Raw genomic sequence first — 24,189 nt, 5'->3', positions numbered from 1 at the left:
GCTTTCACCTTCTATGCAGGAGAAGAAATAAGTAGTACCAGAAATAGAGGTCAAAATTTACCATTCTTTTATTTTAGTACTACTATAATTTATAGAGCCTCTATACCATATAATTGCTTATTTTAGCATTCAAGTGGTGGCAATATTTCAAAGCTAAGACAAGCATTAACAGTACTTCATAGATTTTCCATGTTAATTGGTGGTATAATAATTTCAATAATTTCTTTATTTCATGAGTAGTCTATGGGGTCAAAGTCCACAGCCAGGGCATATGTTCAGGTGCATAGCAATTTGGGTGCCCACACCACTCTGACCACCAAAAAGTGGGTCATTTCTTATTAAAGGATTGTCAAATATGTATATTTTTAATATGATATCTATGGCTGCACAATCTGTTAGCCAATCCTGGACACTTGCCTGTATGTTCACCCCCCAGCAATCAGAAATTTAAATTCCCTGGTCATCCTTTGGGACTCAAAGACTCAAGCCAAGTGGAACAAAAACATTAAGAAAAATAGAATAGAAGTTTGATTTCATCACAATTCCCTAGAACCAAGGGATGGTCTATGGCTGTCTTGAATTGCAGGTGCATAGCCAAAACAATGGAACAATCCAAGCCTATCAATACCAGTTTTTGGTGTATTGTCAACTGATACCTGATACTTATTCTATACTATAGAGCTCATTTGATAGCCAATGGCAAAGGCATTCCTCGCATAGGGCTGCTTACAGGTGAAGCTGCTAAAACTTCTCAGGATGAGGCGGGGCACTAGGTTTACCTAGAGAATTTGGGTTATAAGGAGGAGGTGCTTGGTATTCCTGTGGTGGGTAGTAGGGGGGTGGTGGGGCTCCTGCATAATTCTGCCCACCAGGGACTGGGTACTGGTTGTAATTACCCTGAGGGGGAGGGGGATAGTAAGTCCCTGGGGGTGGTTGCCCTTGTAGGATTCGTCTTTGAAAGAAGAACAGGATTTTGAATGTAATGTTCCCAAGGCCAATGTTTGTGACCTCTGGAGTCTCTAGCATGCAGGCTAGTTCCCAGCCCCTGCTCCCCATCTCGCTGATCATTGGGCCCCAGTCTCCTTTGGCCTTTGTTTGAAAAAATCCAATCTGTTAAATAAAAAAAATGGGAAATCAATTTAAAAAAGAAATACAAAAATTACTTGACAACAGAAAAAGCACATCCAAGTACATCAGCCCCCTTTTACATAGTAATGGTCAAATTTTCAACAACACAAAAAAACATCTCTGAGCTACCTTACCTTCACAGTGTGTTTGTATTCAATGATGACCCCTTCATACACAGGTGTGGGATCACTGGCTCTTGCACTTTCTTTCTCAAAGAACCACACAGAATTATGGTCTCCGGACAATGTGAAATCTGTAATAATTTGTCAAAAATTTGTAAGCATAAACTAGATAAAGCAAACCCCATGTAACACAACACAGGCCCATAGTCAGGATTTTGAGTGTGTGTGTGTGTGGGAGGGGGGAAAGTTTACCCATTTAGCAGACTATTTTCTCTTAGGTAGCTTGTCCTGCTCACATTGGTACATAATTTTCCTTCATGAGAGCAGAGCTTCTAATAGAATTGGGAAGTTATCCAAAACCCTCCTGGCTACAGGCCTGCAACAGGCATTTGTGTGGGAGAACAGCATAGCTGTCATCTCTCCCGCATTAGGTGGGGGTCTCAAGATTTTTAACCTTTTCTCAGGCCTAATTTTCTTGAAAATATCCATACATTTACTGTATTCTCCCGCATTAGCTATCTTGGTACTTCTGATACATTCACTGTGTTTTCTAAAGATTTTTCCTAAAGCAAGGTTGACAGCTATGGAACAGTACCTCCATGACTTCGTTTTCCTTGGTCCCAGAAGATCTCAGCAAGCTTCCATCCCTGTTGCAAATGCCATGCAAAATGCTTCATCCATTCACAGGTCACTTTGACCATCTTCCCTGGTCCAAGGTACATGACCTGGACAGGGATGTTCACCAATTGATATGTGTAGGTAACAGGATTAGGATGGAGTGGAAGGTTGAAAAACACATCACAGCCCATCGCTATAGTAAATAAAATGATAATCAACAATATTTCCTGATTTACAGGAAAGCACATGCTACTAAGTTAGAGAAAGGTTTGATTTTCATACAGTAGCTGCCAACCCAGTTGTTATATATGATAGTACCATCAAACAGTATCGCATATGTATGTATGAGATTATATCAATTTTATCAATATGTATAATCAATGGTATTAACCTTCACTCCTGCGGGCGAGGCTTCCAGAGATACCCTGCCCTTGGACTTGGCCAGTTAACTCGACACAAACAAGACGCCCCCCTCGAGCTGCTTGCTGAGCTATCTGAAGTTACAAAAAGTAAACATTAGTTTGTTAAAGTCTGCATTCAAAACCTATTTCTCTGACAAATCCTATAATTTTCTACACACCAAACAAAGATGGAATCTTGGTAGAACATGATACATACTGCATTAACAATGCTTGACTTGTTGGTCACATCATGAGTCCGCCCACTAAGTTGACTCAAAAAGCCGGCCTGTTCCACCGTGTGGATGCTGGCCTTGACAACAAGCAGCTGCCAGCTGTGATGCACCTGAGCACTAGGAAAAGCATTTTGATTTCAGTATTGTGTGCTTCCTGTTAAAAGCCCTTTATTAAAAGCTAAAACATGGATAGCTCCATAGCTGCTGTTAGTCAGTAACCAAAAGTCGCTATTGTTGGGCTGTATTCATCACTGACACGCCCCTTGTGCCTGGCCCTAGCTACACACGCCCCTTGTGCCTGGCCCTAGCTACACACGCCCCTTGTGCCCGGCCCTAGCTACACACGCCCCTTGTGCCCAGCCCTAGCTACACACGCCCCTTGTGCCCAGCCCTAGCTACACACGCCCCTTGTGCCCAGCCCTAGCTACGCACGCCCCTTGTGCCCAGCCCTAGCTACACACGCCCCTTGTGCCAGCTCTAGCTACACACGCACCTTGTGCCAGCCCTAGCTACACACGCCCCTTGTGCCCAGCCCTAGCTACACACGCCCCTTGTGCCCAGCCCTAGCTACACACGCCCCTTGTGCCCAGCCCTAGCTACACACGCCCCTTGTGCCAGCCCTAGCTACACATGCCCTTTGTGCCAGCCCTAGCTACACACGCCCCTTGTGCCCAGCCCTAGCTACACACACCTCTTGTGCCAGCCCTAGCTACACATGCCCTTTGTGCCAGCCCTAGCTACACACGCCCCTTGTGCCCAGCCCTAGCTACACACGCCTCTTGTGCCGGCCCTAGCTACACACGCCCCTTGTGCCAGCTCTGGCTACACACGCCCCTTGTGCCAGCCCTAGCTACACACGCCCCTTGTGCCAGCCCTAGCTACACACGCCCCTTGTGCCAGCCCTAGCTACACACGCCCCTTGTGCCAGCCCTAGCTACACACGCGACTTGTGCCAGCCCTAGCTACACACGCCCCTTGTGCCAGCCCTAGCTACACACGCCCCTTGTGCCAGCCCTAGCTACACACTTCCCTTGTGCCAGCCCTAGCTACACACGCCCCTTGTGCCAGCCCTAGCTACACATGCCCTTTGTGCCAGCCCTAGCTACACACGCCCCTTGTGCCCAGCCCTAGCTACACACACCTCTTGTGCCAGCCCTAGCTACACATGCCCTTTGTGCCAGCCCTAGCTACACACGCCCCTTGTGCCCAGCCCTAGCTACACACGCCTCTTGTGCCGGCCCTAGCTACACACGCCCCTTGTGCCAGCTCTGGCTACACACGCCCCTTGTGCCAGCCCTAGCTACACACGCCCCTTGTGCCAGCCCTAGCTACACACGCCCCTTGTGCCAGCCCTAGCTACACACGCCCCTTGTGCCAGCCCTAGCTACACACGCGACTTGTGCCAGCCCTAGCTACACACGCCCCTTGTGCCAGCCCTAGCTACACACGCCCCTTGTGCCAGCCCTAGCTACACACTTCCCTTGTGCCAGCCCTAGCTACACACGCCCCTTGTGCCAGCCCTAGCTACACATGCCCCTTGTGCCCAGCCCTAGCTACACACGCCCCTTGTGCCAGACCTAGCTACACACGCCTCTTGTGCCAGCCCTAGCTACACACGCCCCTTATGCCACCTCTAGCTACACACGCCCCTTGTGCCAGACCAAGCTACACACGCCCCTTGTGCCATACCTAGAAACACACGCCCCTTGTGCCCAGCCCTAGCTACACACACCCCTTGTGCCAGCCCTAGCTACACACGCCCTTTGTGCCAGCCCTAGCTACACACGCCCTTTGTTCCAGCCCTAGCTACACACGCCCTTTGTGCCAGCCCTAGCTACACACGCCCCTTGTGCCATACCTAGCTACACACGCCCCTTGTGCCCAGCCCTAGCTACACACACCCCTTGTGCCAGCCCTAGCTACACATGCCCTTTGTGCCATACCTAGCTACACACTTCCCTTGTGCCAGCCCTAGCTACACACGCCCCTTGTGCCAGCCCTAGCTACACACGCCCCTTGTGCCAGCCCTAGCTACACACGCCCCTTGTGCCAGACCAAGCTACACACGCCCCTTGTGCCATACCTAGAAACACACGCCCCTTGTGCCCAGCCCTAGCTACACACACCCCTTGTGCCAGCCCTAGCTACACACGCCCTTTGTGCCAGCCCTAGCTACACACGCCCTTTGTTCCAGCCCTAGCTACACACGCCCTTTGTGCCAGCCCTAGCTACACACGCCCCTTGTGCCATACCTAGCTACACACGCCCCTTGTGCCCAGCCCTAGCTACACACACCCCTTGTGCCAGCCCTAGCTACACACGCCCCTTGTGCCAGCCCTAGCATCCAGCTCTAACTATACAACAGTAAGTGATGACTTACCCATAAGGCCGACTGAAAACAGCCTGATATGGGCTCTCACTAGCATTCCAGCCAATCTTCCCAACCCCTGGGACAGACTTGAAGGTCTCTAGGATAAACCCTTGGCTGTAGGGGCCAGAGAGTTCTCCATATTTGGAAGTGATATCAGAAGTGACGACAGAAGTTCCAAGTATTGCTTGTAAACAATGCAAGGAAATATTGAAATTAAAACAAATTATCACATACAGTGTAACTTCCTAATTTACACCCATCAAGATCTTATTTCTCATCAAACGTCACAACACAATATTTTCTTAAACTGACATAGGGACATACTCTACGTCCATGGAAGTCCTTTGGTTGGACTTGCCTAATACATGGTTTTGTAGGTTATGAAAGCCTGTGCAAATAAGATGCTGCCCTCAGAAGTGAATTAAATATGCTTCAATCATATGGTGAACTTCAGTCCATCCTTCAATAGCTCTTTTTTATTTCTAAGGTATAAAATAATGCAGGAAAAATATCAGGGTCTTGATGGGGGATCTGCATGTCAGTAGTCAATTGAAATTTCCATAATTTGTCGGTAGTCAGTAAGAATTATCTGTCTTTGTCGGTAGTCGGTGAATCTAAGCTAGTATTCGCTTTTGTTGCCAGATTTTCTGATTAGTAATTTATTAATAATTCATTTATATTAAATTGCATAATTGACTGAAAAGTTGATGCAACAGGAAATACATAGTGCAGATTCTGAAATGGCCGAATTTAAGTAGATTGACGATGGAAGTAAAGAGTAAAAATACTGGAAATAATAAAATGTCGGTAGTCAGAAAACTTTTTGTCGCTAGTCACTAGTTTTTTTTCATGTTTTGTCAGTAGTCAGTTACTTAATAAGCTGTTTGTCGCTAGTTGGTTAAACCCATCTAGACCCTGAAATATTATTCTTAAAAATCATGAGTTTTGAAAATTCAAAACAGTTTTCACACAATTTCGGATCTACAGATTTAAATAGCACCATCACATACACACATACCATGCTGTTGTACATTAGTGACATCTACAGTAATAAAGTGAAAACTGAATCTCAGGCCCGGATAAGGCTGCCAGTCTGACGGCAAAGGGGTGTGGTGTTTGTCGCTATAATGTCCCGCCTGTTGTTGGTTTTCTTGACCTGGCCTACTGCTATCTTCTCCAGCAATGAAATTACCAACTTTCTTCCTAGAATAAATACAAATAAAACTTATAGGTAGAATAAACTGAATAAACTTATTTATAAGTGTATTGTTAAAAAGGTCCAAAGTTGTTTAAGAACATTAGATAAATGCTGATACATATTCACAAAGACATAGCAAAGATAAGGCTAACTTGTTTTACCACAGTAAATAATAAAACATGCAGACTTGATTTCTTGTTCATTCCAAAAGTTCGATAGTACATTCTATCATCGGTTTCAATTTACCCCCCCCCCCCCCACCACCCCCCTTTAAAAAACATGTGCAAAATAAAACCTATAGTTCTAGAAAAAAAAAACAATTCAAACCACCAGTTAAAGCTCAGAGGAACAGGAACACATTTTTGTGGCTATTAGATTTACGGTGTTGTTTTATTTTTTCACGCCGTTCGAGATATCTCTGCTAGTAGGGAACGTTCTGTCCTTGGGATCTTAAATAATCACAGATCAGAACCATCTTGCCCATGTTTTCGGTTCGGAATACGTTCTAACTTGCACTTTATAATTCTTTTGTCCTACCTGAGGGAAGATAAACTCATGATGAGGGTATTATATCTGTGTTGTTCGGCTCGCTACATCGACAAGCAGATTCAGAACTTCCTTCTTGCAAAACAAACCACAATACTTCATGATCATGAATCATCTGAAGTATGTCAGCAAGGAGCATCAAATATAAACTTCATGAAGTACATATCTTTCTGATATGTCAAAATTGGTAGCCTAGCCTTACACAGGAGTAAACCCAATGTACGATAGAAACATAAAGATGATGAATCATTTGCAAAACAATATACATCTATTTAAATAAAGGTTGTCAGTGCAAATGACAAATGGCGATTGGCAAATGGCAGTTCTACGACCGAAATTAACCATGCGTCTCGAAGAATATGGATAAATCAAAACAATTATCCATTAAAGGTTACCAATGCTTGGCTATGACATTGCTGGACTTTAATCAACACCTTCAATTTTACGAATAATTTGTACCCATAAGCCATTTGCACTGACAACCTTTAGTGAAATAGGTGCATAAATTTTCGAATTCGTTTGTCGGCAGCCATGAGGAAGCAGTCAGTTCCGTCGAGCCTGCTTTAACATTTTCCTTCAACTGTCAAAAGGCGGTTTTAATTCTCGCCAAAACCATTGCAGAATAAACTCCCTAAATAAGTATATCGAAGCCCATTGCGAAATCTGCGAGACCTTATAATAACAAAATGGCGGGAAAATAGTTTGATTTGTGGAAAACACCTTTCATAGTCTGGTGTGGTATTAGGTAAGGAGGAAATGCCTTTTTGAGGGTAAATATTAAAAGCAGATGACAAGACTGTTAGAGAGGTGGTGGCTTTGATTTGAATTTGCGACAGCGTTCATTTTAGCGCGCCGTTAGCTTAAATCGCCTACATAAATAAAATGTTTGCGAGAAGTTCGCCAAGTCATTTTGTTTATCTGGTGTCGCCATTTTTTTCTTCAAGGTTGTAGAATGATAGAAATCGAAGTTTTAAGGTGCTCGTGTGTCTGTTTTCCCGCGCAAAACCTTTGACAACAACATGGAGATGTATCAACACAAAAACTTCTGTCATATGTAATTGCGAAAAAGATGATGTAGGTTTGACTTTATTGCATGTGGTGGCTCCTAAAAGAGCCGTTTTGTTGTGTTCCTGAGAGGAACTGTTTACGCTCTCTCGCCACGGATGCGGCGGGCAAGCTGGATGTCCTTGGGCATGATGGTGACTCGCTTGGCGTGGATGGCGCACAAGTTGGTGTCCTCAAACAGACCAACGAGATAAGCCTCGCTAGCCTCCTGAAGAGCCATCACGGCGGAGCTCTGGAAGCGCAGGTCGGTCTTGAAGTCCTGAGCGATCTCACGGACCAGACGCTGGAAGGGCAGCTTGCGGATCAGAAGCTCGGTCGACTTCTGGTAGCGACGGATCTCTCGGAGAGCGACGGTACCGGGCCTGTAACGATGAGGCTTCTTTACTCCACCGGTGGCGGGAGCACTTTTACGTGCTGCCTTGGTGGCGAGCTGTTTACGGGGAGCCTTTCCTCCGGTAGATTTACGGGCGGTTTGCTTGGTACGAGCCATATTGCTGTGAGTTTCCAAATGCTGAAGATACTTGTCTGTAACGAGTTCGAGAATTTATACTAGCCACGGGATCACCTTATTGGTCCAATAAGATCGCGCTCTGATTGGTTCGGTTTCACTAAAGAGAGCCCTGATTGGCTAAATTACGATCCCGCGGAAGCTCAAATTTGTAAAATCTTCAAGCTCTTCAAACTTTGTTCGATTCAAAAGCAATCTTTTCGGTCAAATAACAAGCCCAAACTCAAGAAATTGATAGATCCAATGATGAAGCATCTGTTTGTGTAGTAAAATTATAGTTTAGTCAGGACCTTTCTACAGACTTCACTGTCAAACTTTGGCGAGCTTGGTTAGTGCAACAATGTCGGATCGAAATGTCGAGCCAATCATGGACGAAAGCCATTTATGTGTCAGTTTGAATAATTTTCCCGCCTTTAGAGAGGATATATAAACAAGCGCCTTCATCAAGACACCATTCTTCACTCAGAGATAAACTACTTTGAACATGTCTGGTCGCGGTAAAGGAGGAAAAGGTCTAGGAAAGGGAGGCGCGAAGCGTCATCGCAAGATCCTTCGGGATAACATCCAGGGCATCACCAAGCCTGCCATTCGCCGTCTCGCCCGCCGTGGTGGAGTCAAGCGAATCTCTGGCCTCATCTACGAGGAGACCCGTGGCGTTCTCAAAGTCTTCCTTGAGAACGTTATCCGTGATGCGGTCACCTACACCGAGCACGCTAAGCGCAAGACTGTCACCGCAATGGACGTGGTCTACGCTCTGAAGCGACAAGGCCGAACCCTGTACGGATTCGGCGGCTAGAGTATCAAGTCAACTCCATCAAACAACGGCTCTTTTAGGAGCCACCACATGCCACGAAAGTCATGTTCAAATGCTTCTTTACCCCACAAAATAAAATAAATCATGAAAAAATATAGTGGTGTGTGGAAAATAAAATATATACACATTTTTTCGATTCGCACCTTCGATTACAACTTACATGCAGGCCTAATCTATATTTGAATGTTTGCTTAAATTGCTATAATCTTAGTAAGAGATCGGTGCAATTTTGACGGAAAAGATGAAATAAGTTATAATTATTTGTTTATTTTGATGATGATGTGAGTCGATATCGCTCGACAGGTGAAGGTCGTATCCCGGGCCCAAGCTTCTCACGGTCTTAACGATCTATCATGGCGGTAGAACTAGATAAAGCGCAATGTGCGGTTGGCGGGGTCATAAGCTTGAACGTCCTTGCTCTGATCGCTACATACTTCACTAACATCGACGAAAGGACCAAGTACCGCTATCTAATAGCTCAGTTCTTTCTCATATCGCAATCTTTCTTGTTTTTTGTTGCACGATTTGTTTGGCTCCGTGTTGGCCCTCCGTTGTTCAAGTCACCCAACTTCTTAGCAAGAATGCTAATGTATTTGGTTGGCATGATTCTTATTCTTGCACAATGCAGCTTGTTTGTTGGTACAATATTTGCAGGCATTGAACCAGCGTGGATTTCTCTGGTGACTTTTATTTGTCTTGGAGTAACTGGAATAATTGGGACGATCTACGTCGTGTTTGATACTTCACTGTGGATATTCTCATCACTCAATAGATATCTCTTTGGCATTACTCGGGTTCGTGAAATGCGCCCTAGACCAAAAATATTTATCGTTCTTGTGTTATCATTTACGCTTTCTGGCTTTTCCATCTGGAACGGTTACAAACAGCCAAGTGTTAGATCACTGGAAGTCCCATTGAAGAATCTGCCTGTTGAATTCCATGGGACTACCCTGGTTCACTTATCAGATATCCATGTTGGTCAAACCGTGGGCAGAACAATGCTAGACGAAGTTGTCAGAAGAACTAATAGACTGCGACCAGATATTGTTGTTCTAACAGGAGATGTTGTTGAGGCAACAGTATTCCAGATACGACATGCTTTGAGGCCATTGATGAAGCTAAAAACAAAGTATGGAATTTATTTTGTAACAGGTAAGGGTGATACTTGATTTAATAATGAGCCAGGCTATGCTAAAAATAATTAGTGATTTGGGAATAGGTTATACTCTGCCCTAGTCAGACCTATGTATTCAGTGGCATTTAAACAGTGCTCTGCAGTCCTATAATTAATCTCACATGTTGCTACTAAACATTAGAATTAAAAGTGATCAATTGTGATTTTAATTGAGCAGCTTATTATTCTTGAGTGAGTCCTATCACACATATTTGAATAAAGATACTTTGTTCATGATTGATAGACAAAGCTGTCAACCTAACTTGGACAGAAATCTTGTGAAATCAGGTGAAATAAACATATATGTATGTATGTATATATATATATATATATATATATATATATAGTGTTGGTTTGAGAAAAATACAAACTACATAGGTTTCCCTACAGGTCTGTTTCGTGGTTGCCCACTCATCAGGGGATTTAATGAGAATATTCCTACCATCGTATATATACTATTAACATTGAAATTTACATAATAATAGACTGATAGTTTTAGCTAAGGCGGCAAGAGGAACAATAGCGAGTTACATAAATATGCAGGGCGGAACGTGTGAAAAATTGATAGCGCGAAAATTTAACGGTGACGGGATTAACAGTCCTAATTGTTTCGTAGCAGGGCTTTGTTTCTGTGGCGGCACGAGGACACGAGTTCATTGCGTTTATTTAGAGTTGATAGTTTGGGTTGGCAGATGATCGTCAGCTTTTCCTTGAGGCAGAGGTTGCAACGCTTAGTGGTACTGTTGTAGGCGGAGTGGGAAGAAAGAATGCGCCATGAAATAAAGTACTCAATCATGTTGTCCTTGAGAGTCCAGACGTGTTTGCTGAGTTCGGTGGAGTTTCTGTGTTTGGCGTGTCGGAATGATGCGGTGTGGTTTCTGTACCTGGTCTTGAAGCTGTTTTCAGTGAGCCCGACGTATGTTTCCGAGGTGTTGTTGTCTTTTCGAGTTACGGTAGCTTGGTAGATAACAGATGTCTGTAGGCAGTTTCCGTCTAGAGGGCAGGTGTCTTTCTGTCGGCAGTTGAACTGTTAATCCCGTCACCGTTAAATTTTCGCGCTATCAATTTTTCACACGTTCCGCCCTGCATATTTATGTAACTCGCTATTGTTCCTCTTGCCGCCTTAGCTAAAACTATCAGTCTATTATTATGTAAATTTCAATGTTAATAGTATGTATACGATGGTAGGAATATTCTCATTAAATCCCCTGATGAGTGGGCAACCACGAAACAGACCTGTAGGGAAACCTATGTAGTTTGTATTTTTCTCAAACCAACACTATACACCGCTCTACTTTCGAGTATTGAGCACCTTCTATGAAAGCCTTCAACCATCATTTTATATATATATATATATATATATATATATATATATGAAAAAAGCCAAGAGAGCCAATGAATGTATGAAAATTCACACAAAAAGTAGGCTTGTGATAAGGTCCAAAATCTTGTGACACTTACCTAATGTGGGTGAGTTGACAGCTAAGTATGGATAGAAAGTATGAGTATCTGTGGTAACCTTCTGGAATATGTGTCTATTGCCATCCAGTAAAACTCTACACAGTCAACCCTGGCTATGAAATGTTTATTTTAGGTAACCACGAGTACTATACTGGAGATGTCGACAACTGGATGAAAGAGCTGTCCTTCATGGGGATAACAGTTTTACATAACTCGCACTCAACAGTTCATCACCCGAAGAGGCATACATCAATGCTCTGTTTAGCTGGTGTTGATGATATAGAGGGGAAATTTTTTAGGTAATGTGGGGAGTTGAGTACCAATTTCCAGATGGGAAATGCACATTATAGGAGCACTGTGTTTTGAAATATTTGAAGTACTGAAACCTTTTTGAAAAAAAATATCTGAAAAAAAATATCTTCTTGGGAGATTTTTTGTGTGGGACTCAATGATAATAACGTTTTGCTTTGAATTCTATTTCCTGGCCACATTTCCCCCCTACTGTCTTCCCTATGTTTTTTTTTTCACAGATCCAAATTCCATTCCTGGAACAAAAATTTTGCTCAAATAAGGGAGAATCCAACATACAATTTTATCCTCTCCAGGACTCTAACACTGTAAAAGCTTCTTAGATTGCCATTAGTGACCTCTGATAAGTTCTTAAAATCAACCCCTGCTCATGTGTCGTTTTCCATGATGTTATTTAGATCTGGGGATCATGGTATGCAACTGGAGAAAGCATTAGCAGGGATCAAACCACACACAGCCACCATCCTACTAGCGCACCAGCCTAAAGCAGCCAAACAGGCCCTGGATCACACGCACCAGGTTGGCTTGGTACTGTCTGGACACACGCACGGTGGTCAATTGCCACCTCTTCACGTGTGGCACTGGTTTCTTCAGCCATACTTCTCTGGCCTTTATAAGCATGGCCGTGGGCCATATGTCTATGTGAGCAGTGGGGTGTTCTACTGGGGTATGCCAATGCGGATGTGGTCACATGCTGAAATTGCCCATATCACACTTTTAACAACACCCATAGTACAATAGAATTATATAATTATATTAAGTGGAAGTAACTCAGGGTAAAATGTTTCACAAATATGGAAAGTCTCATGAACAACCAAAAGTGTAATAATTCTTTCTTTGATTTCAATTGTCATGTCTGTATTGCACAATATGTATAAATTGTCAGATTTTTTTTTATTATCAGATACATTGTGATTTTCACAGAAAACATATTTATTGAAGCATTTTCAAAATGTCTATCAAATATTTGAAATTGAAGGAAAAAAACATAACTTGTATAGAGCTGATTGTCATTCTTGCTGCTTTGTATTTTGTTATTGAAATTTGTTTTGTTCCCTAGCAAAATACAGACTCCTAAGAATAAAATGATGGTTGAAGGCTTTCATAGAAAGTGCTCAATACTCGAAAGTAGAGCGGTGTATAGTGTTGTTTTGAGAAAAATACAAACTACATAGGTTTCCCTACAGGTCTGTTTCGTGGTTGCCCACTCATCAGGGGATGAGTGGGCAACCACGAAACAGACCTGTAGGGAAACCTATGTAGTTTGTATTTTTCTCAAAACAACACTAGACTCCTAAGAATATTTATATTTGTGTGATCTTGTAGTATACATGAATCTGATTACTCAGGCAGTAAAACTAATGCGCAGCAACCCATTAAACTGCAAAATATTATACTCAGCAATAGGCATGATGCCCAGCTCGTTGTTGTGAGCCTGCTATTGCACAAGGGCCAATTAATGGGGCAGATGGGGCCTAGCAATGGCTGGAAATAGAGTCTAACTCAGAAGTACAATTCAAAGTCCTGAAGTATTTTTTTGTTTGTTGTATTTTTTTTGCTGTGATATGCTGAAATTATATGCCTTTCTTGAGTGGGCAACATCAATTTAGTTGCCACTTGTTTTGGCTCCAAGGGTAGCTGCTTAATCAATTACCGCATTTTTAAGTTTGTGTCCGATAACAAGCAGTGTAAAAAATTTAGTTATCATCAGACAATATATTATCTAAGTGTGCTATGTAGTTGATAGCATATCTAAGGATTTTGATTTTTGGAAGTTTAGTATCACATTGATAGCCTGGAATTAGTTGCCTCAAGTCTTGGTAAGCACCGTTCAACTGAGCCACTCTGCGCCGCTCGTGCTCATTAGCAAGAAGCCTGTTGAGTTTAGTTTTCTGGCGATTTTTCGACACCTCACCACATACATCTTTTTCCTGTTTCCATTCGCTGTCTGTAGGGTTTACAAAGTCTGAGTCGTAGGATTTAGTTTTTGAGTTGACATGCCTTGTATTGTATCTACGTCCTCTTCCTCCCCTCCCCCTCCTTGCTTTAATCACAGATTTTTCAGTTTCTGTGCTTAGAGGAGAACTAGCCTCAGAACGACAAGATTTATTTTCGAAACTTGTTTCTACACTTTTTCCAGCAGGACTTGTTTTAATTTCCTCACAAACATCGATTTCTTCATCATCTGCAACACTTTCATGTTCATCCTGCACAAGAACTCCTTCTATTTTTAGAGATGCATCTTTCTCATTTTCATTTGTACTATCCTTTGTAGCGACCCTCTCTGGTTTTGAGTCCAGCTCTTCTTCCATATTAACATTATTTATGTTATCCTGTTTGAACCGTTTTTCCCCAGAATTATCCTGCATTACTCTTCTTTTCAGTCTTTCTTTAGCTGTGTCATGATCTTTAACCGAATTACCAAATGTAGCGTTAGTTATATTCGCATTTCTGTCCACCTCCCCATTGAGTTTATTATCAGGTTTTCCCTCCTCTGTTCGACTAAAACTCTCTGATGAAATATGTACATGAGTTCTATTATGAACATGATAGACATGAGCTCCTGTCTCCTTTGTTATAATGTTCTGCCTCTGAGCACATTGCTCGCAGTGACAGAGGGGATGGTATGTTGGTTGCAACTCGATTGCCTGATTGCAGTGCACTACACTGCAACACATTGGTGCTTTAGCAACCTGATGTTGTTCCAATAGTATATTCCGGGTCACCATGGAATGTCTGAGTTGCAAGCAACTAGGACAATTGCAAGCAACTTGTTGTGCAACCTTGTGTTGACACATGCTGCAATAGCAAACATTACCATTAGTGTCCTGAACATGAACTGCCATTGGCACCCCTGGTGCATATTTAATACACCCCTCGCTGGGCGTGGTGTGTGGAAGGGGTCTGTAGGGGCAGCTGCAGAGGTAACAAGACCCCCCATTGGCGTGTTGCAGAATGTCGCAGCGCTTGGCTGGGATGAGGTGAGATACGGCTGGGTGATACTTGATATACCAATTCTTGGCTGTTGGTGCTGCGTGTCTCTCGGCATCTTCTATAAGAACTTCTGTCTTCACTTTAACGTCTATGGACAAGAAACAATTTATCAATTAGTACAAAAAATATATCAGTTAATACATGCGTTAACATAGAAAGAAAATGAGTGAGAAACACGTCTAAGGCAGCGAGTTTACGTGGTCGTATTGCCAAACAAAAAAAACTTGGTTTATATGCTGTTTCTCAAGTCTTACACAAGTTATGTGTTTATTTTAAGAGCGGAATTTAAGCTCTCAAAAGAGTGATGATACGAAAGCAAGAAAAAAAATAGTCAACAAAAATTATTAAAGCCATCATCAAATTTGTTCGGTCCTGACTAACCCTAAAAAGGGTTTGCGCAAGTGAGCATTATGAAGTGAGCTTATCTAGAATAAAACTATCATTTAGGCAGTTGTTGTTGGTCGCTAGTTTGCCCTTAATCCTTAAAACGCTCGAGATCAGTCTTGCAAAGTTTACACGACATCAATATTTGTCGTTTTTTTTGCCATCTATACATGCTAATATCATGAACAATAATTGCAATGCTGAACACTTCCCTTTTTTTCATTTACGATGTCAACATTCACTAGAAAAAAAATGTCGGTCACTGAAAAATCCTGTGAGGCGAGATTAGGAGGGAATGTCAATTGGCATAGCGCATATTACTAAAAACAATATCAGGTACAAGTAAAAGCTTTTTTCAATAATGGGCAATGACAACTAAACATTGAAAGCACGTAATCCTTGACGTTTTAAGGATCCTGCACTAGAACTTTAACCACAATCTTGAATTGTTTGATAGCTCTCCCCCTAAGTGAAACAAGTCGTATGTGATTTTATCAGAGTTGAAATGTTATCCTGTAGGCCGCAGCAGTGCACTTTTAGTACAACTAGACACTGGTGAATCTTATTTTCTTTTTTCTCACAAATCTAGCTACAATCACACACAGATGTATTAAAAACACACACGCATAGAATGAAACACAATTATAGAAACAAAAAAAAAAACATATATTCTAATTTTCCCCATTGCCGCAAACTGCGTGGGATCTATCAAAGCAGAAGTTCTCGCGTGCCTTGTTGAATTGAAAATATAAACGAAAGCCTGATAAACCACAAGTGCTTTCGTAGCAATTATAACATTTTTTCTTACAATTCCTTGTTGGTGTTTGAGTCAGTTTTGTTGTCGGGAAGGTAGTCGATAGTCGCCATTCTCGAACAGGAAAGGCGTTCATCTGCGATTCGCCACTACTCATCATTTCCTTCTAAAGGAGAGCCCGGTTCTCTGCTCATCAAATCTTCAACTGGAAAATACTTGTGCCCAGCGCTTATAAGGCAAATTCTTTATCAGAAAATCACTCTTACATGAGCTGCTATTTTCATAGTATTACGGAACCAGATGTAGGCTCTTATACTTAGCGGGAAAAAAACAATTTGCGGTAAAGAGGACTGCGACGTTGCCTGCCAAAGCTCCTTGTCACTGAGTCGAATGAAAAGCCGGCGTTCGGGAGCATTAAATCAAGCACCTTGAAATGTAAAGATAGCAACGGACTCTAAAGTAAAAGACCTTCTATTTAAATGTGCATATGGCTTATACAATTAACATTAATTGTTTGTGAACAGCTGGAAGCTTGAAAGTTGACGAATCGAGAGGGCATGTGAAGATTTCCAAAGAAAATTTAACAACGCGGTGATTCAACAATGTCTTCATTCGTCTTTTATTTATACTTTAAAAGCATTTTTGTGCAGTTTTTAGGGCAATTTCTACCACGGTAGGAAGCATTAAACACGTTAATAATTGCAATATGCCGGAGGGAAAACTTTTAAAAAAACTCGGCATGTTTAATATGGAAGTGCTAAATGACAGCTTGCAAACTTGCCATGCTCCTTTTAGGCAAACTTGACATCATAATTTATATTAAATGGAGCTATTCAACTTCAGAACAGAGGGGGATTATGGGCTGAGGATTTTAATGGAAAAAGTCGGCGCCTCAATCTGTAAGTCACAGCTGGCTAAAGTGAGACAAAGGGGTGTTCCTGAACCACGCAGTCGACTCAGTTTTTAACAGGTTTAAACATTCATACTTTCTCAATGGCAAGACTTTTCCCTCCTCATATTGTGCCGTTATTGAAACAAAAAATTTTCAAACACCATTCAAAATTATGATGACATATTTGGAGACTATTCCTGAGAAGAAAAATCAAGAGTTCGTTGAAAGGGAAAATTAAATTGTGCTTGCCAATACAATTATTTAAAGAGTTTGTTCTGAAAAGCTAAAGTGAGAATAAACATTTCATGATGATACCTCATGAATCAATTTAACGTACAACCTAAAGCTAGATAAATAGTGGAAACTTAAGAGCGGAAAATCGATGTTTTTGTGATTAGTAAAAATGTGCGTGCGTATACTTTCAAAGTGCTAACCAGCTTAACATGACAGGTTTGCACTAAGGGTCATACTTTGCTAATAAAAGCGTTGTGTCATTCAGGGTATTAGGATAGTTATTATCGCACCCAAATGCGTTATGACATTGTCTTAGAATGCCGGATATACCATTTGAATTCTCAACCCTCATGTTCTTATCTATCAAACCCTTAAGTAAACGGCTGAATATGGAAAGAAATGGAAAATAAAACAATAAGGCTTTTGGTTCGTAAAGATCCTTCAAGCCTCTAGAAACTCATGCGAGCTGAAAAGAATTCTTTTAGTCATTTTCAGACTTTCCAGAGGGAAAAAGAAAGGTACTTGAAGTTTTGTATGCCGAGTGATCTCATCGTAAAATCATTCCACCGTGAGATCGAGTGTCAAATTTCCTTTCCTAAATATCACCAACTTATCTCTGTTCTTACTGTAATACCTCCACAAATAAAAACTCAAGATAACGGTGGCTTAGTGAAAATAAATGCAAGCATGCAGCCTAGAATTCAATTCGATAAATTTGTTTGCTTGAAGAATAAACAAACATAGTACGCGCTTATGATAATAAACAACGGTAACACTTTTTTTTCCGAGTTTTTCCAAAGGTTGCTTGAGGCATTTGCTATGTGAATTATTTATTTTTATTAATATGTCATTTGCGATGGAAGCGTGGATGGTTTCACTGGCTTAACGCCCAGGAAAGACAAATTATGATAGGTCATGCAATTAACCAGACACGAAAAGTTTTTTTTTTTTGGAAAGATCATTCAAAATGGATTAAGTCATATGGATGGCGTATAATCAAGTTAATGTAAAAGCTAGGCATTATCCAACACGCACGTAAAAGAGTTTTTTCATCCAAGTAGGACATCCGCATCTCCAGTCAGATCTGGGTTCCTGAGTATGGGGATTTAGGGATTGGGGGAATGAGACCGAGGGACGGAGATAAAGAATTCTCTCCTCCTCCCCCTGCGTCACTTGGTCCCATTAGAATATAAGTTGTTTTCTTTTCCCTCGCTTTCTTCAGGATTGGGATGTCTACTGAGAAGGCTAGGGCATATAAAAACAATTTTGATTATTTTATACTTGCTTTAAGCGCCCTGCTGGGACGGCTCATGGGATATTGGAAAAGAAAGTTAAAAAACCTTATCAGCAACGCTGTTTTTGTTTTCATTTAATATTGGAAGACCAATTATATTAAGTAACCTAGAGACAGCCATCTCAAAACAGTTTTTTTTTAACTTAATTTACCAATCGAAAATTACCGAATAGCTTCCAGCTTAAACAACTGGTGGAAATGGCTGCTTTTTCCCACTTCGCATTTCGCCACCATGGCGGGCACTCATAAACCAAGGAGTGAGAACCAACACTTGCTGAAAAGAGAATACAGACCGACGAGGACCTTGGGGATACGTATTTTACAAACTCATAGACAGGGGGGACACGGGGTGATAATTTAATTCCCTCGCCTCAACCCAAAACCTCACCATAAGGTCAATCTGTCAATTAGAATACTAGATGGGAGAAAATGTTTTTACATAAATCGTAGCGGTAAATGGCTAACGCCGTAGCTTGCTCAATAGGAGCTAGGAGCCGTTTATTGACTTTTCTCTTCAAAATCTAACCTTTTGCCTTTATGATTCCCCGTGACAATGACAAAGGTCAGAAAAAAGAAAAATACGCTCCTCGCTCGTGACACGTTACATGTGAAGCAATAACTGTGTTAAAGATGTTATCAGGGGCCGAACAGATGGGAAGGGGGGGCTGATAAACTTTTTCATACATTCTTTGTAGTTCAGCCCCCATTGTTAATAATACAATTTCAACCCCCCCCCCCCCCCCCCCTTCTATTCAGAAATGCGCTGAGCGGCCCCTGGAGAAGTTTTATTGCTAAAATTAGGAGAAAAGATGTGGATCCGTATGGCGTACTGTAAATGACTAAATTCTCTTATGTAAGCTCTCTTGTTTGCACCTTGCATAGATTGGCAGCTAGAGCCTACAGTTGCTTAGTTACACGGATGCAAAAGTCGCGTGACACCGTGACGACGCACAGGTGCAGAGGGTCCTTTGTACGCGCGGTGGCTCACGGGAAAATTTCATCATTTCTGTTTTCAATAATAAACATCTGGAGCTAGTCATTGCATGCGAAATATAAAACAACGCGAGGAAAGTCCAAAACATGAAACAAAACCGTTTTCTTGTTAACTCTGTCCCTCCCGAGAGACAATTGTTATTGTTTTATTAGAATCAGTGTTTGTTTTTTTATTCGAATATGCGCCACACACAGGCAATTAACATACTGTACACGATAGAGTGAAATGATAGGCCAAAATAATGAACTTGAAGTATTACCGAACCAATCAATAACGCAAAATCACTAGACTTTCCTCTATAGAATATTTCCATAACGCATATCAAAGGAGACAAATATTGACACTTTTTTTCATAATGTCAGAGTTTACCAAAATCTCTTATAAATATTGGTTCGCGTCGTAAGGGCTTGATTAAGAAAGAATATGTCGAAATAAACGCATTAGTTTTAAGCTTGACTATTTTCTGCGCTTCTGAAATATCGTGCTTTTAAAATAGAAAAACAAAAAAAAACAAATATCCGTCTTGGATATATAAAAAGAGATGTCGCGAACGGTTTCCCCTCAAAGTGGAAGTGCGAATTCATAGATGCCTTCCAGCGAGCTCTTAACTTTTGTTTACCAAAATCTTTTCGGCACCATCTGTATGTCGTTTTACTGTCATGCAAAAACGTACTTACTTACGTTTTCAGCGGGGAAAAAACTTGTTCTATGCTCTCCGGAAATGCCAGGTGTACAAATTTAACCCCAAAAAGCTTTCCACTGCATCTGGTCGCTACAAACGTAGCTACCAAGAACTGTATGATAGCACAAAACACTTAAATTCACACCGCATAAAATAACAAGAGCTATACACTGAGAATACGGCATTTAAAAGCTATTCTCTTTGGGATTAAAACGATGCAGTGCAAAAATCAAACGCAGGTTTGAAAGATGTTTGATGACTATCTTGGGAAGGTTGAAAGGCGGCTCTAAAAGAGACAACATCTGGATTCGCAGATGCTGTTTAATGGCTTTACCAAATGTTGGCCTGGCAATTCACGGGATGGAAATACAGTTAATTCCGTTTTTATCTAGGTCTATTTACCGCCATTGCTTTGGAGCATACATGATTGTTTATTATTCAAACCTCCAGATGTTCATTACACGGTTGTGAGGATGCGCCTTCGATGACAGGTTTTCTATACTGATATTTTAAGCCTCTAGAGCTTTTGTCGTTTTTGGTGTCGCTTTTTCACTTATCGTAAAAGCATTCTAGCTTCCAAAATACGATTACAAACATAGCTGATAATGTGCGAAAGAGAGAAAAGGTATTAATAATTTTATTATTTCTCGTGCCTTTCACGAGCGCTGAAAAAAGTGTTTCCGAGAGGCTTTTTAGCGAAATGTCTCGCGCGCTCTGTTTTTCATCAAAGATAGATTAGGGTTCACAACAAGTGAAGACAATTATACGTATTTGCGGCCGTATCATTAGGACTTAGGGTGGACCCTAATTGCAGCAGAAGCCAAGAAGATAAGACTACATTACTCAGTTATCTAGTCTCGAAGAACCCACACTTTAGGCCTTGCGTATCTCGCCGTTAAATACCACCCCGAGCGCTAGCTACCGTGCCCAGCCATGATGAAATTTGTTTACCACAGTTATCTAAAGTAGTTTTATCAGGACTCCAATGTATACTTGAATAACTGAAACCGCGCAATTTTCTAGTAGGAGGAGACTAAGACTACACGTAATCCGATCTTGTATTTTAGAACTAGGTTTTAATGTGTATAATTGCATTTGACTCTATTTTTCGACTCCCAGATGGTGTGATATGAGGCCTATGAGTTTTTACTGCAAGCAAAACTTGATCTTGCGCTCGCCTTGAAATAAATAAAAGAAAAACAGCATCTTGAATAACCCGGCGCCAATGAGCCCCACATCTGTCGAAACAATTCTATCAAGCGATCAAAAAAGCGTCATTTGCTGAGAAATGAGGGATTTTTGTGGAAGTGAAACCTGCCACGTACGATTGCTTTCTTTATTTCCAAACCGAACGGACTGGCAGTACAATTCTAGCGCACACACTAGTTTGTTCTCTGAAACAGCTGTGAAAATTAAGATTTAATCTGTTTGTCCGTGCCGTTTTAATTTATGGCCTGAAAAACTATATGAACTGGTTCTTGCTGATATAAACGCTGGATAAAAAAAAACGAGTGAAGTTTGCAACTAAAATTAAACTTTTCTCCCCCACGTTAATTGAAAACTGTAGGATTGCATCAACGGAGTTCGTTTTGAAAACATCTTTTTTCTGTCACAGCGGTGAATTCGCTTATGAGAGCCCGTTGCCCCCGGATTCAGTTTCTTTCAAACATCTGCCTTGGCTTTCCCAGGTGTGTGTATATAAACTTTACAGTCCATGGAAAAAAGATTCGTAAATCATGCGGGATTTTACACGCATTGCTGTGAAATCTACTTTACAGCCTTAAATCAGTAATAACTAGCATTATAGAAATTTCTAAACACACACTTTATGGTTTTCTCACTTTCCGAAAAGTAAATTATCTACGAATGTGATTATTTCAGTTGTTCAACAATAAAAGGAATTTACATAAACAACCACAGTGAATTTTGGTAATGATAACGAAGCAAGCAATATAGTTTAATTATAAAAATCGAGAACGCAGGATATGCAAGGTTTTATATTATATCAGCGAGAGCTTTAAATGAAAAATATCCCGTAAACGTCGTCGTCTTGAGGACTTTCCTCACAGTACGCGCTAAGACAGATCTCGGAGCTCGGATCAAGACACGTGCAAAATACACAACTTCTTACCATTCTGCTGTCCGTCTGGAACTATCTCCTCCTCGTTTTTCCCTCGTTTGACGAGAAATGAACGCGGCATGATGCTAGTCGCAAGCCAGCTTTGCGCTCGTACAGCCGTCGTATAGTTCTCTCGGTTGAACTACCTGTGCCCACCAGACAATTCTTACGCCAATAAATAAACTTGCCAGAGCCTCGTTTCCGTGCGCGAGGATAACAGCTGTGTTTCCGGTCTGCTAAAGTGTTCGGTGTCACGATGTATTCTTTTGCGAGAGATAAGGATATTAAGAACATTTGGTGTGAGAAGCATGTCTCGTATCTCGGATGAGCTATCTCTGAGGTCTCACCTGTGATCAGGTCTCATTAGTTTTAGAGCGTGGATGCTCTAGTTCTGATAGCGCCCAACAGGCTTTTGCCACCGATATGTCTGGGACAACAACCCGAGATTGCGACCTGGAAATAATGATCGCACCGTTCACAGCTCGGAACAATCTAACAGACGCAAATACTGTGATTTGTTATTATTTTGATGTTTCGCAGCTTTTTATAGATAGACAGGAAATGTGTGAATTGCCATGAACCGGAAATGTTGATGATAAGTCGTAGTCGGTTTGGGTTGTGTATACACCGGAAGTGCTGTTTAGTCTATGGAAGCAGGGTTCAGGTCAAGGTGTGATGAATGATCACCTCTCGACGGGCACTTGCCCCGACATGAAGGCGTACTCCTAGCCTCCTACACAGGCATCTCAAAGAGCAGAAAGAGAAAAAGAGAAAAAAAAGGATTGGGTTTCCTGTGGCAAAGAAACGGAACCAATTTCGCCACAGGTAACCCGTTCTTTCCCTTCTTTTCTTTATGAGTTGTTGCTTGCGGAGGAGGCTAGCATACTCCGTCAGCAGTCTGTTCCCACGAGTTCTTATCGGGTTTCCTGTGGTTGGGTTTCCTGTGGATGGTTATAGGTGACGTCACAGGACGTGGGTGAGCTCGACCCTGCCCCCAGGCTACCTCACGGTTCACCTCCGAGCACAGGAGACTCGGTAAGAACGCCTGGGACTAGGCTGCTCCGTCAGAAAATCTCCTGGTCTTGCGTGACAGACAACGTGACATACTGTAAGTCGAAACGATTGCGATGGAGACGATCCCATTGCGTGACAGAAGCGTTTAGGTCGTCTGTACGACATTTAGTTCGTCTCGCTTTTTGCTCGAGCGAGAGCAACACTAATTTCGGTCATCGTGTCGATTTGGGATTCCTGTGGAACAAACCGTCGCCATCTTGGAAACGAAATCTCACGTCTCTAGTATGAAAACGGCCAACATCTCTAACAGATCTCCGTATCCATAAAGGGCAGATTTAAGATAAAGAATATTCTCCAAAGTCGGGACTTTGGAGTCAAACTCTACAATCGCTCTTTATTCAGGCTGTTATTCAAAGTGCGACTGCGAGGTCTTGTCAGCTCGGAGGAGACAGTGACAAAAGAAGGTGTCGCTGGCCTGGGCACGCTCCTTTTACACTCTCAAGAATTCATGTGTTAATGGATAAATCCTGGTTCTTGGTGTGTATATTTAGAGGTTTCAAATCACAAGGAAGCAGTAACACTAATATATATTTCGTATACGAAACACATAATCTCAGGCGCGTACCCAGGATTTGCTGTGGGGGAAAGGGGGTGTGCAGTTATATATACATATATGTCCGCCCCAGTCCTTGGCGGTCGGGGGGGGGGGGGGGGTCGCGCGTACGTCATCCCCGCCCTGCGTGACATCTGTAGATAACCTAAATGTGTAGTTTCAGAAAATATCCATACCCCCCCCCCCCCCCTCATTGAGAGGATTGGAAATTCCGGGGGTGGGGGGTTCAAACGCCCAGGAATTTCCAGAGGAGAGGGGGGGTAAAAT

At 42.0% G+C, this 24,189-nt stretch overlaps 5 protein-coding genes across 6 annotated transcripts; 2 read left to right on the top strand and 3 right to left on the bottom strand.

The window, feature by feature from the left end:
• Positions 1 to 44: 44 nt before the first annotated feature.
• LOC5519556 lies at positions 45 to 6,766 on the bottom strand. Its single transcript, XM_001639327.3, has 8 exons — positions 6,609 to 6,766; positions 5,892 to 6,076; positions 4,883 to 5,057; positions 2,487 to 2,619; positions 2,260 to 2,362; positions 1,846 to 2,061; positions 1,263 to 1,381; positions 45 to 1,110 (listed from the first exon to the last, which is right to left on the bottom strand). Exons 1-8 carry the CDS (start codon positions 6,626 to 6,628, stop codon positions 742 to 744), a joined length of 1,320 nt encoding a protein of 439 aa, XP_001639377.2. The 5' UTR covers positions 6,629 to 6,766; the 3' UTR covers positions 45 to 741.
• A 921-nt stretch (positions 6,767 to 7,687) lies between these two features.
• On the bottom strand, positions 7,688 to 8,212 carry LOC5519555 (histone H3). The gene has a single exon (XM_001639326.3). It carries the CDS (start codon positions 8,170 to 8,172, stop codon positions 7,762 to 7,764), a length of 411 nt encoding a protein of 136 aa, XP_001639376.1. The 5' UTR covers positions 8,173 to 8,212; the 3' UTR covers positions 7,688 to 7,761.
• Positions 8,213 to 8,318: 106 nt separating this feature from the next.
• LOC125556746 (histone H4) lies at positions 8,319 to 9,072 on the top strand. Its single transcript, XM_048720709.1, has one exon. It carries the CDS (start codon positions 8,675 to 8,677, stop codon positions 8,984 to 8,986), a length of 312 nt encoding a protein of 103 aa, XP_048576666.1. The 5' UTR covers positions 8,319 to 8,674; the 3' UTR covers positions 8,987 to 9,072.
• Positions 9,073 to 9,343: 271 nt separating this feature from the next.
• LOC5519554 (transmembrane protein with metallophosphoesterase domain) lies at positions 9,344 to 13,055 on the top strand. The gene is made up of 3 exons (XM_001639403.3): positions 9,344 to 10,156; positions 11,773 to 11,938; positions 12,347 to 13,055. Exons 1-3 carry the CDS (start codon positions 9,358 to 9,360, stop codon positions 12,687 to 12,689), a joined length of 1,308 nt encoding a protein of 435 aa, XP_001639453.3. The 5' UTR covers positions 9,344 to 9,357; the 3' UTR covers positions 12,690 to 13,055.
• A 272-nt stretch (positions 13,056 to 13,327) lies between these two features.
• On the bottom strand, positions 13,328 to 22,675 carry LOC5519487. Of its 2 annotated transcripts, none has more exons than XM_001639325.3 (2): positions 22,308 to 22,675; positions 13,328 to 15,030 (listed from the first exon to the last, which is right to left on the bottom strand). In XM_001639325.3, the coding sequence occupies exons 1-2, from the start codon at positions 22,375 to 22,377 to the stop codon at positions 13,646 to 13,648; spliced, it is 1,455 nt and encodes a 484-aa protein (XP_001639375.1). In that variant the 5' UTR covers positions 22,378 to 22,675; the 3' UTR covers positions 13,328 to 13,645. The 2 variants fall into 2 exon arrangements, with proteins under 2 accessions (XP_001639375.1, XP_032220239.1); XM_032364348.2 differs by lacking the exon at positions 22,308 to 22,675 and adding an exon at positions 16,135 to 16,548.
• Between the last annotated feature and the right edge of the window lie 1,514 nt (positions 22,676 to 24,189).

The sequence above is a fragment of the Nematostella vectensis genome, chromosome 13, assembly GCF_932526225.1.
Source record: "Nematostella vectensis chromosome 13, jaNemVect1.1, whole genome shotgun sequence".
NCBI lineage: Eukaryota > Metazoa > Cnidaria > Anthozoa > Actiniaria > Edwardsiidae > Nematostella > Nematostella vectensis.
The sequence above is the reverse complement of the archived record's forward strand: the minus strand, read 5'-3'. Positions and strand labels throughout refer to the sequence as shown.